The sequence below is a fragment of the Chaetura pelagica genome, unplaced genomic scaffold, assembly GCF_000747805.2.
Source record: "Chaetura pelagica isolate M959 unplaced genomic scaffold, ChaPel_1.0 scaffold178, whole genome shotgun sequence".
NCBI lineage: Eukaryota > Metazoa > Chordata > Aves > Apodiformes > Apodidae > Chaetura > Chaetura pelagica.
In genome coordinates this window covers 828,116-848,911 of record NW_009954505.1, presented here as the reverse complement: position 1 = coordinate 848,911, position 20,796 = coordinate 828,116, and the positions used below count along the sequence as shown (strand labels likewise).

Below are 20,796 nucleotides of genomic sequence, written 5' to 3'. Positions count from 1 at the left end.
ATTTCTCATGTAGAAACCATAATTTGGTAAATTTTGAAATATACATTTTTTGATTTGTATTATTCTTTTTAATAGAGCATTATTTTTTTGTTTTTGCAGAAGTCACTTTTACTGAAGTAACTGCATTGTCACAGAATATGCTACATTTTTTCAAATATTTTCAATTTGTTCTTGATATTTTATGTTTGTCTGCAGTTTGCATCTTTTTTGTTTTTCAATTTCAAATGTAACAGATTTTGATATTTTTGTTACATTTTTTTTTCTTTTTCTTTTTTTTGTACTAGGGGTTTTTTAATTTTTGAGAACCTGCTGTTTTTGAATTCTCTTTTTTCCCTTTATTCCCCTCCTCATTATGATCCCAGGAGCCAACACAAAGAAAAGCGCAGATGATATAACCAGTAATGATCGTGGTGAAGATGAAGGTATTTTTTGTTTTTTCAAAGCTCGACCCTGATGCATGAACATAAACTTTTTAATTTTTGTGATAATAATAATAACTATTATTATTGTTATTGCTATAATTTAAACATAATTTTTAGTCCCTTATTTGCAGAAGCACACTTCGGTGTGCTTCTGTATTTTCTTCTTTAGAAATTGCTTTCATTGTTATTCTTTTTAAAATTCAAATTGCCATATAGATGATTGCAGTTCCCCTGTGACATAGGTGTAAAGTTGATTCCTAAATATGTGTGTAGTGAGTAACATTAATATCATTTGAAACCACATACTTTTTCCGCCCTATTCTTTTTTAGGTTGAGAAAATGGAATTTAAAAACATGCATGTGCTCTTTTCCTTCCTACACATTTTGTAAATTCACCTGTTTGAAATTCATGAAAAAACTCACATATATCCTTCCTTTCACTTCCGCTGTTTCCCCAGTGCACATGCTGTATATTGATGCAGTTGAATTGTGCTTTGTCTTTGCTATTTTTATTTACTTACTTATTTTCTTTTTCTCACAGGATGTGGTTTATTTCAGGACATAAAAATAAAGGATGCTGTTGATGTTGCTTTATTATGTTTTCCTGTAATTAGCAAGCCTTTTAGATAGTTTTGTTCTGACTCTGACCACTTTCCCACTGAAATCAATGACAATCATTTTCATTGACTTCTTTCAGAGTTGGATTGGATTCCCTGAAAGGAAATGTTAAAAGTTCACAATGAAGTACCCCAAAAAAGTTTTACAAGGAAATACTTTTTCTTGCCTTGGCACAGGAAGGCTGTTTAGGATGCACTGAAATAGAAAGAGGTCATGAAATCTTCCTCTGTGCTCATGCTTTCTTTTCATTAAAGTTGACAGTTTATTTTATTTTATATATTTACTAAATTAAGAAAAATATTTTCAAATTAATTGAGAAGATAACAGCCTTGGGTAGTTTATGTGTTTTTTAATCCTCTCATGCTTGAGCAATCCAAAGTGTTATTCCGTATCTTTTTTCCTGTTTTCTTCTGTCTGACATCAGTTCAAATAACTTTGAAACATTTGTCCTCTCTGTTCTCCTTAGATCTTTAATCTTATGTATAGCAGTGAGGACACTATTTCCTCTTTTCCTGAGAGTTCAGCTCACTTGTAGCTGCTACTCTATCCATACATAAAATGCCATAATAAAAATATCTAGTCTTTGGTTCAGACTGATTGCCCTCACTGTACCACCTTCATTGCTGAATTACACTATTTCTTAGAACACAAAAATACTCTGCAGAATGCTCAAAAAATACTATTATTTTCTGATTATCTGTGCAGCATACTTAAAAAATATATATAAAGTGATGGTATCATAATTTGTTATACCAAATTCTGTAGCTAATTTTAAAGCAGAATGTCAGTAACAGGAACAAAAGTTGCTTAAAAAACTGAAGATAGGTATTGGATTATGAATGCATTATTATTCAGACTTCTAAAAAAATATTAAATGTTAGGGTTTCACAATTAACAAGGGTATCCACTTCAGATCTAAGTACATGAAGCATGGAGCTCATTTCCTCTATGTTGAAGCTAATCATGTTCCCATTGAAGGGGAAGAGGAAACCTCCCACTGACTTCAGCAGTGAAAGACTCAATCCTGAGGTAGAACTATGTAATAAGGAAAGATTAAAAACAACAAATCATGCCATGGGTCTTTGAAGAGAGAAGGGAAAGGTAATTCGGTAACACAAAAAAATTGTGTTAAGTAATTGTTTTCATTTTTTGAGGGCTTAGCTGAGCATTAACAGAAGAAACACTTCCCTGTGCTTTGTTGAAAATACCAACAATAAAAAAAAATATACAAATGCATCCAATAGAATGTACCTGATTGCTTTGTTTGATCTGTTTAGTGGCTGCATTACTCTTACAGTCACAACAATTAAGAAGATCTTGTCACAAAACCTTTTGTTCTGCTGCTCAAGTACAACAGAAGATGCAACATTTAAACTATGTACCTTTTTTGTAAAGAAGGCAGATTCTATGAGAAGATTTTTAGCTATGATAACTAGACACATGTACATAGGGACATGAAAATATGTGTTGTTTGCTTTCAGTTGACATTGTGAAGTACTTAGGGTAGTGCATACAAAGAGAGAAGTAAAAGTGGGCTATAGGAATATGACCAGTCATAATTTATGATTAAATATACCCAAAGTAGTTCCATATATACAAAAATTCTATGTGTGATGGCTCATTGCTGATCACGTTTTTAGTATCTTAGAGTATTTCCTAAAAAACCTGAGGGAAATGAAGAGTTTTGGAAGGCTTTAAAACCCAGGTCTTCTACCTTTGAGTATTTAGCTCAGATTTTCTTTCCCCACTTCCCTTTTACACTGTTGATTATATTTATCCTACCCTAGAAAGAACACAGTCAGCAGGGTTTTTGTTTTGTTTTGTTTTGTTTTTTGTTGGGTTTTTGTGTGGTTTTGGTGGGGTTTTTTATTTGTTTGGTTGGGTTTTTTGTTGTTGTTGTTTGGGGGGGTTTTGCTCTTTTTTTTTGCTATTTTGTTTGGATATTTTGGGGGTTTTTTTGTAATCCTGATTGAATAGTCTGCTTTCCCTTGTATGTTGTACTATGTAATTGAAGTAAGTGCTCTTATCCCACCTGCAGATACACTAAATTGTTTGTAAAAGTTGTATAGATCTAATGGCAACCTGATAAATTGCCCTCTGCTTTTTATAGGAGCTCAGTCCTCTGTTCCCGCTGTTTCTGTAGAGAGCATAGGTTCCTAATTTAGGTACTCCGAACCATCCCTAGGGTCACAGGACTAACTTTTGGGGTATTAGAGAAAGATGTATGAATCCATTCCTAAATATACCCCAAATTATTGATCAGTGCATCTTTATAATTCACTATGTAGTACAAAAATTTTACTATCAATGTCATGTTCTCTTTTTTTGACTCCTAGGGAATTTGAAAGGAACAGTTTACTGTTTGCTTCTATCAGAACAATTTGATTTTGTGATACTATCTCTTACTAAACTATTTGGAATGTAATTTCAACAGTTATATCGCAGTGAGGAAAGTATGGATCATTATTGTGGTTTTATTATCAAATGTACAGATATTTCTGAAATTGCATAGACTTGAATCAGTATATTTAAAAAAAGATATGACAGTTCCATAATTTGATTTTTTTGTTTTAGGCTTTTAAGCATTTATATTCAAATTAAAGTCCTTATAATACTGAAAGCATTTCAAGTGTTCTGGGAACATCTCAGAGGAAATAGCATTTGAAGTAACCAAGAGAGATATTCAAACTATAAGTATTAGGCTTGTAGGATGATCCTGAATTGTGTAAGCTAGGATTAAAGTGTTGGTGATGACATTGACAATATAGGGAATACTTCTGAATATTTTTAGCACTGTTATAAACCACTAATGCAGTATTTCTTTATTTTTTATTGCTTTATTATGTTTTCCTTACTTGAATTTTTTCAGACATTCATGATCAGAACAGCAAGAAACCCGTTATGGTCTACATCCATGGTGGATCTTACATGGAGGGTACTGGCAATATGATTGATGGCAGCATTCTCGCAAGTTATGGAAATGTCATTGTTGTCACTCTCAATTACAGGCTGGGGGTTTTAGGTAAGTGACTTTTCTTCATCACAGTTGCACATAAATATTTTATGTATTTTAAGTGTATCTTCATATCATATTTGCTCTTGGTTTAGTGTTTTAACAAGTTTTGAGAGCTTGAATTTTTTTCCTCATTAAAATCTTCCTGATTTCATGAAAAAATAAGAAGAAAATTAATCAAGAATGGGTACTCTTCAGCTTCAAAATAGTTGGTAATGGTAGAAAGAGGGAAAACATTATTATTTATCCGTACTTGTTTTTTTGTGTACAAATTATTTGTAGGAAAGAGGATGTAAAGATAATAAGGACTAAACAGTCTGTATACACTGATGGAATTTATATTGCAGGTAATAGTCAAGAGGTTTCAAGGAGAGACATAAAATTATCTTCCTCAATATAAGGAACTCCATAATTATGAGTTAATAATGAGACAAATTAATACTTCTGTCTTTCAAATAGAATAAGAACTACATCTTGATGTTAGAAATATTCTTCTCTCAGCATGGTGTTGAATAACAAAATAATCCACAGATCAGAGATGTGCCTTCTCTGTGATTCTGACTCCTGCATGTTTGGATGTACCAGGCTTTTCTCCAAATGAGTTGGAGAACTCATTGGAGTTCTACTTTTCTGTAAAAACTTAGGCTAAAAATTTGCTCATAATAGCAGATATTAGAAATATATATTTTATTTTATTTTTTTTCTTAATGAAAAAGCATGTAGTATGTATAGAATAACACAGAGACTGACTGCTACAACACTCATATTTCCAAGTACACAAGGTGAAGTACAGTAGTATTATTGTGTGGGTTTATCTATATAAAGACCTTTAACCTTGTTTTTCTTTATAGCAAATCTAACCTATATTACTGACATATACTATTGTGGAACACAAGAAACTTATTTTGCAGAGTTATCTATTCATGTGGTTAATGTATTTCAACAATGTTCTAGCTCATAAAAGTACTGAGAATTTTTTCTTGTCCCTGATTTTGACTCTCTTTTAAATAAAAAAGTGCATTTTTTCTGTGTTAGAGTCAGATCTAAACATAAAGCCAGGAATATAAAAAGATCATTTGTTATATTTATGCATGCAATCCTGGAACTCAGAAACACATCCAAAAAGTGGAAAAAAAAAAGAAAAAAAAAAAAAAAGAAAAACTCTACATGAAGAACTGAAGACTCCTAAAAAAAGGTTTGTTATTGTTGTCAAATAAAGTGTATGCCAAGAAACTTGGTATTTATCTGTATAAATTGTTATTTTCTGGATCTTTAAAAGGTTTTAATTTCTTAGAACTTCAATTGTTGAAGAATAAGAATTATTATACATAGTTAAAAATGTTTCTTTGTCCAGCTGCCTCATATCAATCTAAAAGGAAAAACACATTTGCATCAATGAACTCCTGTTTTATGTATTTATATTGAAGAAAAAAAACAAACGACAGAATGCTATATACTGAGATATTTAGATAAGAATGTGAAAAGTAACAAGTGAGAATATTAAATGGATTAAGAAAAATACAGTGTTATATTTGCCACTAAATACTGTTTCTCAACTGTGACAAATAGAACTTTTGAGACAGTATGGAATCTAGTCTTTATTATAGAAGGTCTATATTTGAATTAGAAAAACAGAGGATATTCAGAATATGCATTTAGCACTTTAAAAAAAAAAAAAAGAGACAAATTGTGTTTTATGAGCATATTTCTGTTTTTTCTTCCTTGATGAAATGTAAATTTGGTCCTTAAGAACACACTAGGTTCTGCTTAGACACTGGAAGGTGCTTAGGTAAATTCTATGTATTTTTTATTTGTAGAAACCCATCTTAATTTTTTTTCAAATTCCTTGCCAAATTCAGCTCTAACTGTTCCTTAATTTTCTTGATTCCCTCCCTGCACACCTGGGCAGCATCTGTTTCTTGCCAGGATACATGTTCCTGGTTCTATTTCCTTCTTATGCTTTGGTTTGACCAGGGGATCCTCACTGAGACAAGTTGGTCTCCTGCCATTTTGCCTGATTTTTAACACATCGGAATCAAGAGCTCTTGCGTTCTAAGAAAAATGAACCTTAAAGAGCTGCCAGCTCTGTTTTGCTCCTTTATCCCCAAGAGCATTTTCCCAAGGGCTCCCATCTACTAATTCCTTAAGCATTGAAATTTTGGTCTCCCAAAAATCAGGGTCCTGAGCCTGCCCTTCACTTGGCCCATATCCATCTCGATTGTGAATTCCACTGGGGCATGATCACTGCAGCCCAGGTTGCCACCAGTCTTGTGGCATTGTTTTATCTGTGTTGGTAAGCAACAAGTCCAGTATTCCTTCTCCTCTGATTTGACTGTCTATCACAACAATTGAGAAATTATGCACTCCTAGAGTCTTCTGGATTGCTTACAGCTTGTTGTGCTACTCTTCCAGCACAAGTCAGGGTGCTCTCATCTTGTTCATCTCTGTTTTTCAAATATGGCTGTGTGTAGTCAACCAATGACAGTGCAAGAAGGGAGTCCTGGTTTGATAAATCCCTCCTGTCATCTCCCAAGAGACCTAGTTTCTCACGGGTGGATCCATGGTCATAGAAGCCAAGACCTTGAATATGGCATCAACTACAAAGCCAGGCATTCAACTGTTCAATTTACCTACCCCTTCCTGAACCACTTCCTGTGACTGGGAAGATAGAGGAGAAAACCCCCTGGGCTTCTGATCCTTTTAATATTGCTCTGAGAGGCATATAGTCTTAAGTTGCCTTATTTAAACATCAGTAGACTCTACATGGGACTGTAGGCACAGATGATTCTCTATAGGGTTTTTCAGGCTTGGCAGCCTCTAGGAGGTGTCATAAATGCAAGCTCTTGGTAGGCAGCAAAGTTATCTAGAGAAACAGTCTGAATGGCAATGGTGTTTTGAGTCTCAGTAGGGAATCTCCAATTCCTAGTGCCTTATGTGCTTCTCCGATACCAGTGGTTCTAGTGTGGGGAGGTGGTTGGATCAAATTTTCATGGCTGGCTTTTCCTGGATCCTGTGTGTTTATTCTCCAACCCCAGAACATCATGTCTGTTATGGAGGAGCACTTGAATGTTCTTCTATTGCCCTGAGCAGAGACAAGGGTCCAGCCTCCTTTAACTTGTGAATTACTTCTGTCAGTCAGCTCAAGGTTGGTTTCAGGCTTACTTCTCCTTGCACAGCTCTAAGGCAGGGCTGTAGCTCAGGCTGAGGCAGTGCACAATACCATAACTTCCCACAGTCTGAACTGGTCACAGGGTCAGCTGGCACCATCCCACTTTTGCTCACCCCTCTCATGAGACCTATCTCCTGCTGGCTGGTACCTCCCTCACTGTGCAGTCCAAGGATGCTGGAGGCTCAGAAACTCCTTTAGACTCCCTGCAGGAACCTTGCACACCTTGCACTGCTCTCAGCAGTGGGCAACTGCTACTGCCACTACTAGCATCAGCTTCCTGAGGTTTAAATGATGGGAACAAAACCCAGTTTAGGATTCTGGGAAGGAAACAATGACATATGTTTAAGCAAGCCTGGATTTGGGAAACCCATATTCATAGGTGAGGGAAAATGAAAATTCTTTGGGACCACTTACTTTACCTTCCTTTCCTTTGGCTTCAATAAATATCTATACAGCCATGGAGTATTTGTAAAGATAATAGAATATAAACTGTATGGGTTTCTTTTACTGCCTTCTGATATAATATAAATTTAATTATACTTAATGGAACCTGTGACCGTCCTAGAACTTAGTAAAAGTTTTATGATTCAAAAAGACCTGGTTTTACTACACAATACTGTACCCTCTGAATTTTAAAATCAGGTTATAGCAGGTACTGTAAACACAAGGTTTCTCTATCCTTTATTGACAGAATTCTTGTTGCCTGTAGGCCCTAAAGTCTCAGCACAATGTTATTAATACAGTTGAATTCAGTCATGGTGTTATATAATTTGAAGAAAAAAAAAATCTTAAGCAATCCTCTAAAAAGTTATAATATTTAAATATGAACTTTGTGTTCTTGTGTGGGCTCTTAAAGGCAAAACCAGAGATGAATTCTAGAAATATGAATCAGTTATTTTGGAAGCCAGAGCTAAATGAAACATCTACTGCAGTAAATGTGATGCACTCAGAGTTCAAAACTGAAAAATTGACTTAGCATTTCCAAGACCACTTGCAGTTTTACATTTGCTTCCGCTTAGAATTCCAAATCAGGAGATAAGTATAGTCTACCTCTTATCTATCTTCCTTTTTTTCAATAACCATCCATTTAAAGTACTTTGTCTTAAAAGGCTGGACTTACTTTTGTTAGATATTATATCCACATGCAATTATAACTCTCTGTGATCTAATGATCATATTAGACAGTGTAATATAAATCAGAGTTCAGCTTAAAAGAAGGCTCAGTGCTTCTGCAAATTACAGAGAATCTTAGGGGTTTTTTTATTTCACTGAGTGCCTGGTTTGCAAGTTAAAACATCAGTGCACTGAAACAATGTATGTTGTAAGTGATCTGCTTAGGATTTGACTGACTATTGTAAGTCCCTTCCAACTGTCCTCTCCTCTCTTCTCCCCTCCCTTCCCACCCTACACATGGGAATGACCCAGGAGCTGGAGTGTGCTAAGGAAATCACAGTTTCATGCTTACACAAGAAAGGAGGTTTATTTAAGCTCAGTGTAGCTTTTAGTGACTGTTTGCATTGCTGAAGCAAATGCAAACTTCACTACATTGTCTCACCTGCACCTCTGAGCTTCATGCAGAAGATTTCCTGGACAGTTTGGTCTCTGACCTGTCCTCGTAGTTTGCCAATACTTGTGTCAGCTAATGATGTCAGTTGTAGCTCATTTTCTGCTTCAGTGGAGCTCTTAAATTCCCAGCAATGACATATAAATCTTAATTACATTGCTGTCAACATACTTTTGTAGACATCAGTATTATGCTCTTTGTTAATTCTTTTTTGTAAATCTTATATTTTTATCTTATTTTACATCTACTAAGTCACAGAAATTGTATTTATGCAAATGCAGCTGATAAACTCCATCCATGTCCTGTTATTTTTGAACTTGGGTGTCCCTACATCGTTTTCAAGCATCAGAAAGAACAAGTACATAAGTTACAGTGTCATCAGAAGCTGTATGTGCATTTATAGTGTTTCTAACTTACCATTAGATGTATCCCTTCCACAGAGTGAGTACATGGTACCACTGTGATTGTGTCTGACAATCACAAATACACTTAATAACTGGTTCTGCTGTCATATGGCCTACTTTTATAGCATCTGAACTCCCAACAAGGTTAGATAACCTCTTATATAATTATGTGGCAAGTATGGACATTCTTGAGATATGATGGGCAAAACGGGAATTTAGCAAGAACCTTTTGATAAGAGTTCCTCTTACCTAAATGCAACAAATCTGCTGCCTTCAGGCTTGATGGATTGACCCAGCTGACTAACCTAGTGAAGGATGCTCTAAGAAAATAATTTTTATTATAGCCTACGTAGTCAAATAGGGGAAAAAGCTGCAAGAAAAAGTACAAGAAATTAAAAAAAAATATGATTTATAGTTAGTTCACTGAGTTTCGGTAATCCACTGAGTGAGCTGATGCTTGTTCATCACTCTGAGCTTGCTTACTTTTTTTAAAAAAAACACATTTGTGTTAACTAATCATATATATATATATTTAATGAGTTTGTCCCTACTGAGTGTGAAAGAAGTAGAGGGTTTTGAAATTATATACTCACATCGGTATTTGGGCAGTGCAAGAAGTGTGTCCTGATCTGATAAACATCTTCAGAAATTATGAGACAACTTTTGTATTGATGTTCAAATACAGAGTACCTGAACTTCAGACAGACAACAGGGAGAACATAACATATTTAAAATAAATATGTGAAGGAAATCTAGTGCTGATGCTTTGAAAAAGCAGTCAGGTCTCATACTTTAGTTAATTCCAAAGGAGGAATGAAATGCACAAAATGCTGCATATATTGATATAGCAAGTGTTAGTTGCAATTTTTAAAAAGAGAAAAAAGTGCTTTAGTCTTACAAACTAAAAAGCTTTTTTTTAAAATAAAATATCGTCTGAGGTTGCTCATGAAAATAAACCAAAATGAAAGTATTAAACATGCTTGTATAGTAAATATAACTCATTCAAATCTATAACTCTATGACTGATTTTGAAACTTGCAAATATTTAGACCATTTAGAAATGTTATGTAGGATGGCTGAAAGTTTGCAAGAAATTATCAGTTAGGGTCTAAGTCCATCCTTACACGTATCTATTAATTACTGAATTAATAGGTATATTTAGTAGTAAGTTAAGAGCCTGGAGTATAGCTTGGCACCCATTGTTAATTTTTTTAGCTCATGGATTTTATGTTACTAGTACAAACTTCTGAAATTAACTCAGTGATAACCTGGTATAAACCTGAAAATATTGCTTTTCTTTTATTGCCTTAGCTGGTGATAAACATAGTGTAAAAAGCTGTTGAAATAACTATAAAATTATACTTGGTAAAAAAAGAAAATTATTTTAAATTTCAAATTAAGTTCAAATTTCCTTTAGCAACTAATACAATATGTGCTGATTCAGGAAAAAAGAAAACACAAAAGTTTGCTAAAAAAACCTTTCATTTCATCTTTCTTATTGGCAAATCTGTTTAAATCTGGAATTACAGATGTTCTCATAGCTACAAAATTTCAGTAGAAATTCTCAGGGGAGAAAATGAAAGCTACTGATTGCTCAAGCTTTCAAGGATATGCTGGTCTGCTCTGTAGTTTCTGTCAAAAATCTAATCTTGCAGCACTTAATGACATAATAAATTATCCAGTTGATTTTCTTTCAAGCTTATCTAAGCCTGTGATGACCAGCAGGCAGTTGTGCAGGATAATTTGTGGCAGGGACTTACTGACCACACTGTTGTTCTTTTTCTTATCTGTGCAACTGAAATTCCTTTTTGCAGGAGTTAATTTTATTAAAGTTTTGGGAAATCTAAAAGAGCTTAGAAGCTACAACAGAGCATATACTACAGTGCATACTGTCAGGCATTTAGAGCTTAGCTTGCCTTTGAAAGTGACAAGTTGCTCTTAGCAGCTTGCACAACAACCCATTGCCAGCAGCTGTCAAATTCCTTATTAAGGCTCTTACTGAAATCAGTCCCTGCATAGGTTTGTTTGGTATTTTCATTTGCCTATGCATTGTGAACAGTGATAAAAACTCTTACAAAATCATACATTATATGATTTTTTAGAAATTAAGGCATTATAATGTCCACAAGAGAAATGAAAAAATGGTGGAAAATCTGAAAAACACTTGAAACTGTGCAAGAAAACTTGTTGAGTCAGAACATTGGACTTCTTTATAATGCTGTTCATAACTATGAGATAGATCCTGTGTTGGGATAAATCATAAGGACTCTACTTGGTATTGCTCATAATATCCATTGCTTCTTTCTGTTTTAAAAAATTTATACAATATATGTAAGTTCTCTTGTCAGCTTGAATCATAAGAATTTTATACATTGAAATCTGTAACTTTACACTTCATGTAAGTCAAATGAAGGTGAAAGCTTTGGAATGCTTCTATGTAACAAGCATAGGAGAAAAGGAAGATTCGACCTGTCATTTAAAACATTGTCCTAATATGGATGTAAAATATTTTCACGATATTTTTTAGACTCTCACACTCTAACAACTCTAGTTTGGAGCACCAGGATGAAATGCAACAATGATATAATGATACCTACATTGCTTATAATGTAGCTTGCTGTAAGAAAGAACTGTGGATTAAGTTCTACGTACATTGAAGTCAATAAGAAATTCACTGGTCAACTAAAATGGGTTTCAATGTATTCAATTACTTTATTTCAAAAGAAGCCAACAACCTGATAGTCTGTGGTTTTAAACAAAGTTTTTTACAGTTTCCTCAAAAAATGTAAATGCATGCATTTAATAGTAGTATAAAGATTCTGGATTTAATACACATTAAATCTTTCCCTTTGTATGAAATCCTTCATAACTGCAAGAGGTTGCAATATTTTATACATATATTAGAAGGGAAAAAATTGTAAAGGGTAGCTCAGCCTCACAATCCCTTGGAAATTAGCCTGATAATAAAAGCAGAATGGCAAAAGTACGTAAGAGTTAGCTGGTAATGTCAGCATGCTGCTCATGGGAGGGGAACATTGTGTAATGGTTCATAGAGTTTAAATTGCATGATTGCACCAGCCAATGAGACATACTCTTAAAAGGATGGCACAAAACAAATGTGTTTGTTTTGGTTTTTGTTGTGGTTTTTTTTCTGAATTATTTCAGATTTCCATGCCATTTCTTGCAATCACTGACTGATATGAACTGAAGGATCAAAATATCTTCACTGCTTTACAATACCCTTAGCTCTGTTTTACTAGCCGCTGTATGAATATACAGTACAGAAGGTTAAAATTATGCTCTGTGGTTTTGGGGCTTCCATTCAGAATAGACAATGAATTTTTTGCTTCAATAGCTACAGAAGCTTGTATAAGGTGTCTGAGAATACTGAACGAATAAAGCTTTTCCTGGTGAATGATAATAAGTTCTTCAATAGGTGTCTGCAGGTAAAGGTTAGCAGCTGAGATGGGCCATCAATTTTCAACTTTTCACTTCTGCTTTCTAATTTAAAATTATTACTTCTATTTAGGGAATCATAATAATGTGTTGGCTTTGGCATTAGTTAGTGCCATGTCTCCTCTGATAGCACTGGTTCATTTAGAGCTTACGTCTATTATGACAATGTATCACAATGCAAGACAAAGCAAAACTGATGTTCAAGGAGTGGGAAGGCTTATAACAGCCAAAAAAATAGTTTCAGATTTTTTCTTCTCCCCTATTTCCCACACCATCTGTGGAATGTAGTATATATTTTGCCCCAAACTGAGTACTCCCTCTGGAAAAGGGTAAAATAAATGCTTATAGTCTTTAGCAGAACTTAAGAGAAGAAAATAAAGCCAGAAAGAGCATAGGTTTCTTCATTGATACAGTGTTAATTTGTAAAAATCAGATCTTAGATGTAAGTAAAAAACAACCTCTCTAAATAGGCTTCATAGGTTTGTGTTTTGTTTCTCACAGAAATGTTAAGCCAATGTTTAAAATGTACTCAGGTATGTGGCTCTATTTTTGAAACTATATCATAAGTATGCTTTTTCGTATTTCATTTCATAGAATCATAGTATCATAGAATCTTAGGGGCTGGAAGGGACCTCAAGAGATCATCTAGTCCAACCCCCCTGCCAGAGCAGGGTCACCTAGAGTACATCACACAGGAACTCATCCAGGTGGGTTTTGAATGTCTCCAGTGAGGGAGACTCCACAACCTCCCTGGGCAGTCTGTTCCAGTGCTCTGTCACTCTTACAGTAAAAAATTTTTTTCGGATATTCACCTTGAACCTCCTACGCTCCAATTTACACCCATTGCCCCTTGTCCTATCACTGGACATCACTGAGAAAAGCCTAACTCCGTCCCCCTGACACTCACCCCTTACATATTTGTAAACATTGATGAGGTCACCCCTCAGTCTCCTTTTCTCCAAGCTAAAGAGACCCAGCTCCCTCAGCCTTTCCTCATCAGGGAGATGTTCCACTCCCTTCATCATCTTTGTAGCTCTGCGCTGGACTCTCTCTAGCAGTTCCCTGTCCTTTTTGAACTGAGGGGCCCAGAACTGGACACAATACTCCAGATGTGGCCTCACCAATGCACCAATGTCTTTCGTGTGTAACAAATAATGTCTCATTGTACAGATTATTACTCTGTGGAAATATGTTTACCTTTAATAGCAAGTAGCTATCTAACTCCCTCATGTTTCTATTATAATCTCATGCATAACTAATTGGATTTCTATAAAAATGTGTTTCAAAATCAGTAGAAAATTATAAAATAATACATTGATTTATGCAGAAGATTATCTAACCCACAGCCAGTACCAGTTTGAAACTAATTCATCATGGCAAAAATTTCATGTTCATATACTTTCAGTGGGATTGTGTTTGCCCTGGTAGGACATAACCACTGAAAAATCTGTTTTGTTGAGAATCATTTTAGGGAGAAATTTCACAAAGCTTTATAGCTTTGGAACAGAGGACTTAGTTACTGTAAACTTTTAGGTGACTGTGAAGCTTACCTTTTGTGTCATTTTCCTTTTATCAAAGAAATATCAGAATTCCTGTTTCTTGCACACAGGGGAAAAACCCCAAAACCAACGAACCAAAAAACCCCCACAAGCTCTACCTCTTGTTTTTGTTTTACTGTGGGAAATAGGTGGAATGAAACACACATCCTTCCCTAGACTCCCAGTTGGTTTTCATCAAGGACTTGAAATAGTCCTTGATAAAGATACAAGGAATTAATTCTGAATATCCTTGAATAAAGGGTAACTTACAGATGTTGTGCTCCCAAAATAGAAGCGAAAACAAGCTATGACTCATAAGGTCCTAATTTCATCTCTACTTTTCCCTTGCTCTTGGGAGCAATTACATTGCTTCATTTGATGGCTTCTCAAAGAAACAAAAGATTTCTCTTTTCTTCTAAGTTGGGATACAGGTTGATAAATGGGACAAACCTGTTTGTTCATAGTAGTAGAATGATAGGACAATTATTGCTTTTCTACATATAAGCGTAACCACAATTTTTGAGCATGATTAACCAATTTACACCAGAAAGTCTCTGGGGAAGAAGATATCCTGCTGATAGTTTGTTCATCCAATGCAATGGCTGTCCTTGCCTGTTACTGCAGCTTGTAGCTGTTAATAGTACAGAAAATATCAAAGTGTGAATTAAAAAGAGCTTCCCTTTTGGTATGCATGAGACTGAGAGTTGTCAGAGTTGTCAGAGTATCACCAGTCAGATTGGCACAAACAGATCCATGTCTTTGCTCTCACACCTCATAATGAAGGGAAAATACAGCTCCCAGTTTCCAAACTGCCTGCTCAGAGCTCATGACTGTATCTGCCTGGTTTCTATGACACCAGGCTCACCATACTTATCTTTCAGAAATAGTCTCATCTTCATTTGCAAATGCTTAAAGTCTTTAAAGGGAAAGACATTTGAATCATTTACCTTGGTGATGGAAGTTTCTGCTGCTTGTCGGAAGTGTAGAGTTTAAATCACTTGATCATGAAAGCCTTTGTGAAAAACCTCTGGACTCTCATTTGTTTGATTTTTCCTATGATTGTAGTCAAGACTTAGCTGAAATGTAAGCTAATTTTACTGGCAACTTTATAGTGCCACTGAAGCCAGCTAGCCATACTTGTGTCTGATAAGACAGAATCAAACCTAGCTAACCTTCTACTTTTCAATGAGTGTTGCTTATTATTTTAACTCCCAGGCCTCTTAATGAAGTGATTTAATAAAAATCTATCTTCATAATGGATGTGTTTATAAAAACTCAATACTTTCCCCCCCATTATTTATGACCTTCATGAAGGATGGGTATATGGACAATATTTATGAGAAAATATTCTAGAGATTTACTTTAAATACAGTTTTCTGAAAGAGAAAATTTATAGGCAAGAGAAAGTCCATTGTGTGTGCCTGCTAAAATAATGCAGAGTCTGAGTTATTGTTTCTGCTTCAAAACTTCATTCAATATATTCATTAACCTGTGGGACAATTTTTTTCTCACATTCATGATGAAATCTTCCTTCTCTTTAAATCAATAGTACATTTACCTTTCAATTTGAGGTATCCAGTTTTCACCTTCAGATTGCTTTCCTTCTCTTACTGCAGAGAAGGTTTTCCTTTCATTTTAATAACTTGATTCCATCATTTGCAAAGATAATAACAGGAAGCAAATCACTCAGACAAAGAAGTATCTCAGTCTAGTAATCAGTTATCTATACATCTGACTTATCGAGGACAAATTGCCTGCATCTTGGTATCTGTCAAATGATGGTACCTAAAAGAAGAATATATTAAAATTCCTGTACCTGGAAGTGTCTTCTAAATCATCTCAACAGAGAAAAAATACATTTAGAAACATAAAAGACCAGCTACCTCGGAAGTTCTAAACTGGTGACTTTTTACCCTTTTAACCTTTTTTTTTTTCCCCTAAACACAGTCCTCAGTGTGCATGACTTTGTTATATCCTGACTAAGGGACACTGAATTGAAGAGCTCCTGCTTTGGAAATTCTTATGAATCATCTATGCAATTTTCTGTTTATAAGAAGAAGTAAATAGAAGACAGGGTCAGAAAAGTAGGAAATAGCTATATTGATCAGATATTAGTACAGTCAATACGTATACAACATAATATACTTTACTTAAGGGACAACTGAGCATCTCTGTTGGGAAAATGAAACATGCTAACTGTTTATAGAGAAAAGCAAGGCTGCATAAAAAATTTCTGACCAGGGTCTTTGATTCATCTCACGGTTCACTATCACATAGTGTTGGTTATCAATATGATTCAAGTAGGCTGGGTCAGCAGAAAGTTCTTATACCCAAGAGTATCATAGCAGAAGTTAGACTCTACTCAGCATGCTGGTAAGAAGGTTGGGATTTTTCTGATTTATTTTATTTTATTTTTTAATGTAAGGACAACTGCAGGATCAGCCTGAGCTATGCTAATGATTAAAGAACTACATCCAATGAAGTGTGCTGTAAATTTGTATTCTAAATAATTTTTTTCTGTTTCCTGTTTTATTTTTCCTTGCTACTTCCTAGAAATAGAGTAATCAATCAAAAATAGTTGACAGTGACAACATCCTACAACTGTTAAAGCTGACCTGCAGATGTTAAACAAATTTGGTTAGATTGCCTGTGAGCAATTACTTGACCTTAGCAAGGCTTTTGACACTGTCTCCCATAACATTCTCTTGCATAAGCACATGAATTGTGGTGCAGAAGAATGGACAGTGAGATGGGTTAAGAACTGTTTGAACAACAGAGCCCAGAGGCTGGTGATCAATGGTGCAGAGTCCAGCTGGAGACCTGTAGCTAGTGGAGTCTCCCAGGGATCAGTACTGGATCCAGTCCTGTGCAACATCTTCATCAACGACCTGGATGAGGGGACAGAGTGTATCCTCAACAAGTTTGCTGATGATACCAAACTGGAAGGATTGGCTCATTCACCAGAAGGCTGTGCGGCCATTCAGCAAGATTTGGGCAGACTGGAGAGCTTGGGAAAGAGGAACCTAATGAGGTTCAACAAGAATAAGTGTAGAGTCCTGCACCTGGGGAGAAAAAGCACTACCTTAGTAGAAGCTGACCTTTTAGAAGGCAGCTGTGTGGAGAAGGACCTTGGAGTTCTGGTGGACAACAAGTTATCCGTGGGGCAGGAATGTGTCCTTGTGGCTGAGAAAGCCAATAATATCCTTAGGTGCATTGAGAGCAGTGTGGCCAGCAGGTCAAGGGAGGTTCTCCTCACCCTCTCCTCTGCCCTAGTGAGACCACACCTAAAGTATTGTGTCCAGTTCTGGGGTCACCAGTTCAAGAGGGACAGGGATATGCTGGAAAGAGTCCAACAGAGAACTACAAGGATGATTAAGGGACTGGAACGGCTGTCATATGAGGAAAAGCTGAGAGACCTGGAGCTGTTTAGTCTAGAGGAAAGAAGACTGAGAGGGGATCTTATTAATTAATATATATAAATATCTGAAGAATCGGTGTCAGGAAGGAGGGCCCAGTATTTTTCAGTGCCCTGTGATAGGACAATGGATACAATGGATACAAACTGGAACAGAGGAAGTTCCATATTTTTTTTATTATTTTTTTTTCAGTTTTGCACAGTTCCCTAATATGGCTACAGTCAAAAAGGTCAAAGATTTCTAATAACAGCTGTTACAAGAAATTTCTTCTTACATGGACATTTCTCTAAGGCACTGACTTTTTCCTGTGTCCTATAGAATAGGAGATTTTCTGATTAAAGTAACACTTAAATATTAAAGACTCTGACACTTGTGCTGAAGATAACAATTTATTATATTGTAAGGGCAAAAAATAAAAAATGCCAACAAGTATTCCTTTCTCGGAATCAACCAAAAATATGAGTACTCAAGTAATATTTTTAACACTATTTACTGTTTAACTCAGGGAAAAAAGATCTGGTTCCTCTACCCTGAAGTGTAAGTCTGAGATCTTCTGTAACTCCTGTTTCTTGATTATTTCAAAATACAGTAATTACTCTGTTATTCTTTGTTGTTGTTGGTACATGCAGCTTTAATCAAAGTTGTAGCTTGGTCATGATTTTGTCTGAAAGTTTTGGACCATATGAAGTGCTTGATAACTTTGAAAGTCCTGTAACAGTCTTCAGACACTATTTTTCCTGCTCCATTTTCCCTTTTCATGATAGATTAGGACAAAGGATGGGGATCTGGGAGCACTTGCCTTGAACTGTATAATGAGTAAATCAGAGGTAAAGTTCCTTCCTAGCAAACATGCAGCTGTGGTTTGAGATAAGGCATTTCATAGTCTGATTGAAAACAGTTTCTGCAAATGACAGCTGCAGATTTCAGCAAACTCATCCATTTTGCCTGTGGCCACATAAACATTAGAACTGGCATAAGCAGGTGAACAAGAATGTGAGCTGGCATATTGCAGCCTGAATTTTAAAGCAGTTAATGAAAATAATAGAATAAAGTTCCATTCTCTCAATTTACAATACAATAAATAAAGATTTGCAGTTTCTCTAAAAATAATTATGAGTATATTAGAAAGTTTGCAACCCAGGTTTGTGAAATGGTAGCTCTTAGATACAGAACTGGGTTGTTGAACTGAGTTCAGCAGATTTATTTTATTTTTTAATGTAAGGACAACTGCAGGATCAGCCTGAGCTATGCTAATGATTAAAGAACTACATCCAATGAAGTGTGCTGTAAATTTGTATTCTAAATAATTTTTTTCTGTTTCCTGTTTTATTTTTCCTTGCTACTTCCTAGAAATAGAGTAATCAATCAAAAATAGTTGACAGTGACAACATCCTACAACTGTTAAAGCTGACCTGCAGATGTTAAACAAATTTGGTTAGATTGCCTGTGAGCAATTACTTGACCTTAGCAAGGCTTTTGACACTGTCTCCCATAACATTCTCTTGCATAAGCACATGAATTGTGGTGCAGAAGAATGGACAGTGAGATGGGTTAAGAACTGTTTGAACAACAGAGCCCAGAGGCTGGTGATCAATGGTGCAGAGTCCAGCTGGAGACCTGTAGCTAGTGGAGTCTCCCAGGGATCAGTACTGGATCCAGTCCTGTGCAACATCTTCATCAACGACCTGGATGAGGGGACAGAGTGTATCCTCAACAAGTTTGCTGATGATACCAAACTGGAAGGATTGGCTCATTCACCAGAAGGCTGTGCGGCCATTCAGCAAGATTTGGGCAGACTGGAGAGCTTGGGAAAGAGGAACCTAATGAGGTTCAACAAGAATAAGTGTAGAGTCCTGCACCTGGGGAGAAAAAGCACTACCTTAGTAGAAGCTGACCTTTTAGAAGGCAGCTGTGTGGAGAAGGACCTTGGAGTTCTGGTGGACAACAAGTTATCCGTGGGGCAGGAATGTGTCCTTGTGGCTGAGAAAGCCAATAATATCCTTAGGTGCATTGAGAGCAGTGTGGCCAGCAGGTCAAGGGAGGTTCTCCTCACCCTCTCCTCTGCCCTAGTGAGACCACACCTAAAGTATTGTGTCCAGTTCTGGGGTCACCAGTTCAAGAGGGACAGGGATATGCTGGAAAGAGTCCAACAGAGAACTACAAGGATGATTAAGGGACTGGAACGTCTGTCATATGAGGAAAAGCTGAGAGACCTGGAGCTGTTTAGTCTAGAGGAAAGAAGACTGAGAGGGGATCTTATTAATTAATATATATAAATATCTGAAGAATCGGTGTCAGGAAGAAGGGCCCAGTATTTTTCAGTGCCCTGTGATAGGACAATGGATACAATGGATACAAACTGGAACAGAGGAAGTTCCATATTTTTTTTATTATTTTTTTTTCAGTTTTGCACAGTTCCCTAATATGGCTACAGTCAAAAAGGTCAAAGATTTCTAATAACAGCTGTTACAAGAAATTTCTTCTTACATGGACATTTCTCTAAGGCACTGACTTTTTCCTGTGTCCTATAGAATAGGAGATTTTCTGATTAAAGTAACACTTAAATATTAAAGACTCTGACACTTGTGCTGAAGATAACAATTTATTATATTGTAAGGGCAAAAAATAAAAAATGCCAACAAGTATTCCTTTCTCGGAATCAACCAAAAATATGAGTACTCAAGTAATATTTTTAACACTATTTACTGTTTAACTCAGGGAAAAAAGATCTGGTTCCTCTACCCTGAAGTGTAAGTCTGAGATCTTCTGTAACTCCTGTTTCTTGATTATTTCAAAATACAGTAATTACTCTGTTATTCTTTGTTGTTGTTGGTACATGCAGCTTTAATCAAAGTTGTAGCTTGGTCATTATTTTGTCTGAAAGTTTTGGACCATATGAAGTGCTTGATAACTTTGAAAGTCCTGTAACAGTCTTCAGACACTATTTTTCCTGCTCCATTTTCCCTTTTCATGATAGATTAGGACAAAGGATGGGGATCTGGGAGCACTTGCCTTGAACTGTATAATGAGTAAATCAGAGGTAAAGTTCCTTCCTAGCAAACATGCAGCTGTGGTTTGAGATAAGGCATTTCATAGTCTGATTGAAAACAGTTTCTGCAAATGACAGCTGCAGATTTCAGCAAACTCATCCATTTTGCCTGTGGCCACATAAACATTAGAACTGGCATAAGCAGGT

The 20,796-nt window shown here is 35.8% G+C and overlaps 1 protein-coding gene across 6 annotated transcripts in view; it reads left to right on the top strand.

Annotated features, from left to right (window-relative positions):
* Positions 1-20,796, top strand: part of NLGN4X (neuroligin 4, X-linked) — a 123,576-nt gene that overhangs the window by 42,132 nt on the left and 60,648 nt on the right. For 3 of the 6 annotated variants that reach the window (XM_010004637.1, XM_010004636.1, XM_010004641.1), the window contains 2 exons: positions 363-422; positions 3,910-4,062. The exons of 1 other annotated variant lie outside the window; for it this stretch is intronic. In XM_010004637.1, coding sequence (XP_010002939.1) covers positions 363-422; positions 3,910-4,062 — 213 coding nt within the window. The remainder of the gene's footprint in view (positions 1-362; positions 423-3,909; positions 4,063-20,796) is intronic. 2 more of the 6 variants (XM_010004642.1, XM_010004638.1) reach the window with 1 other exon arrangement.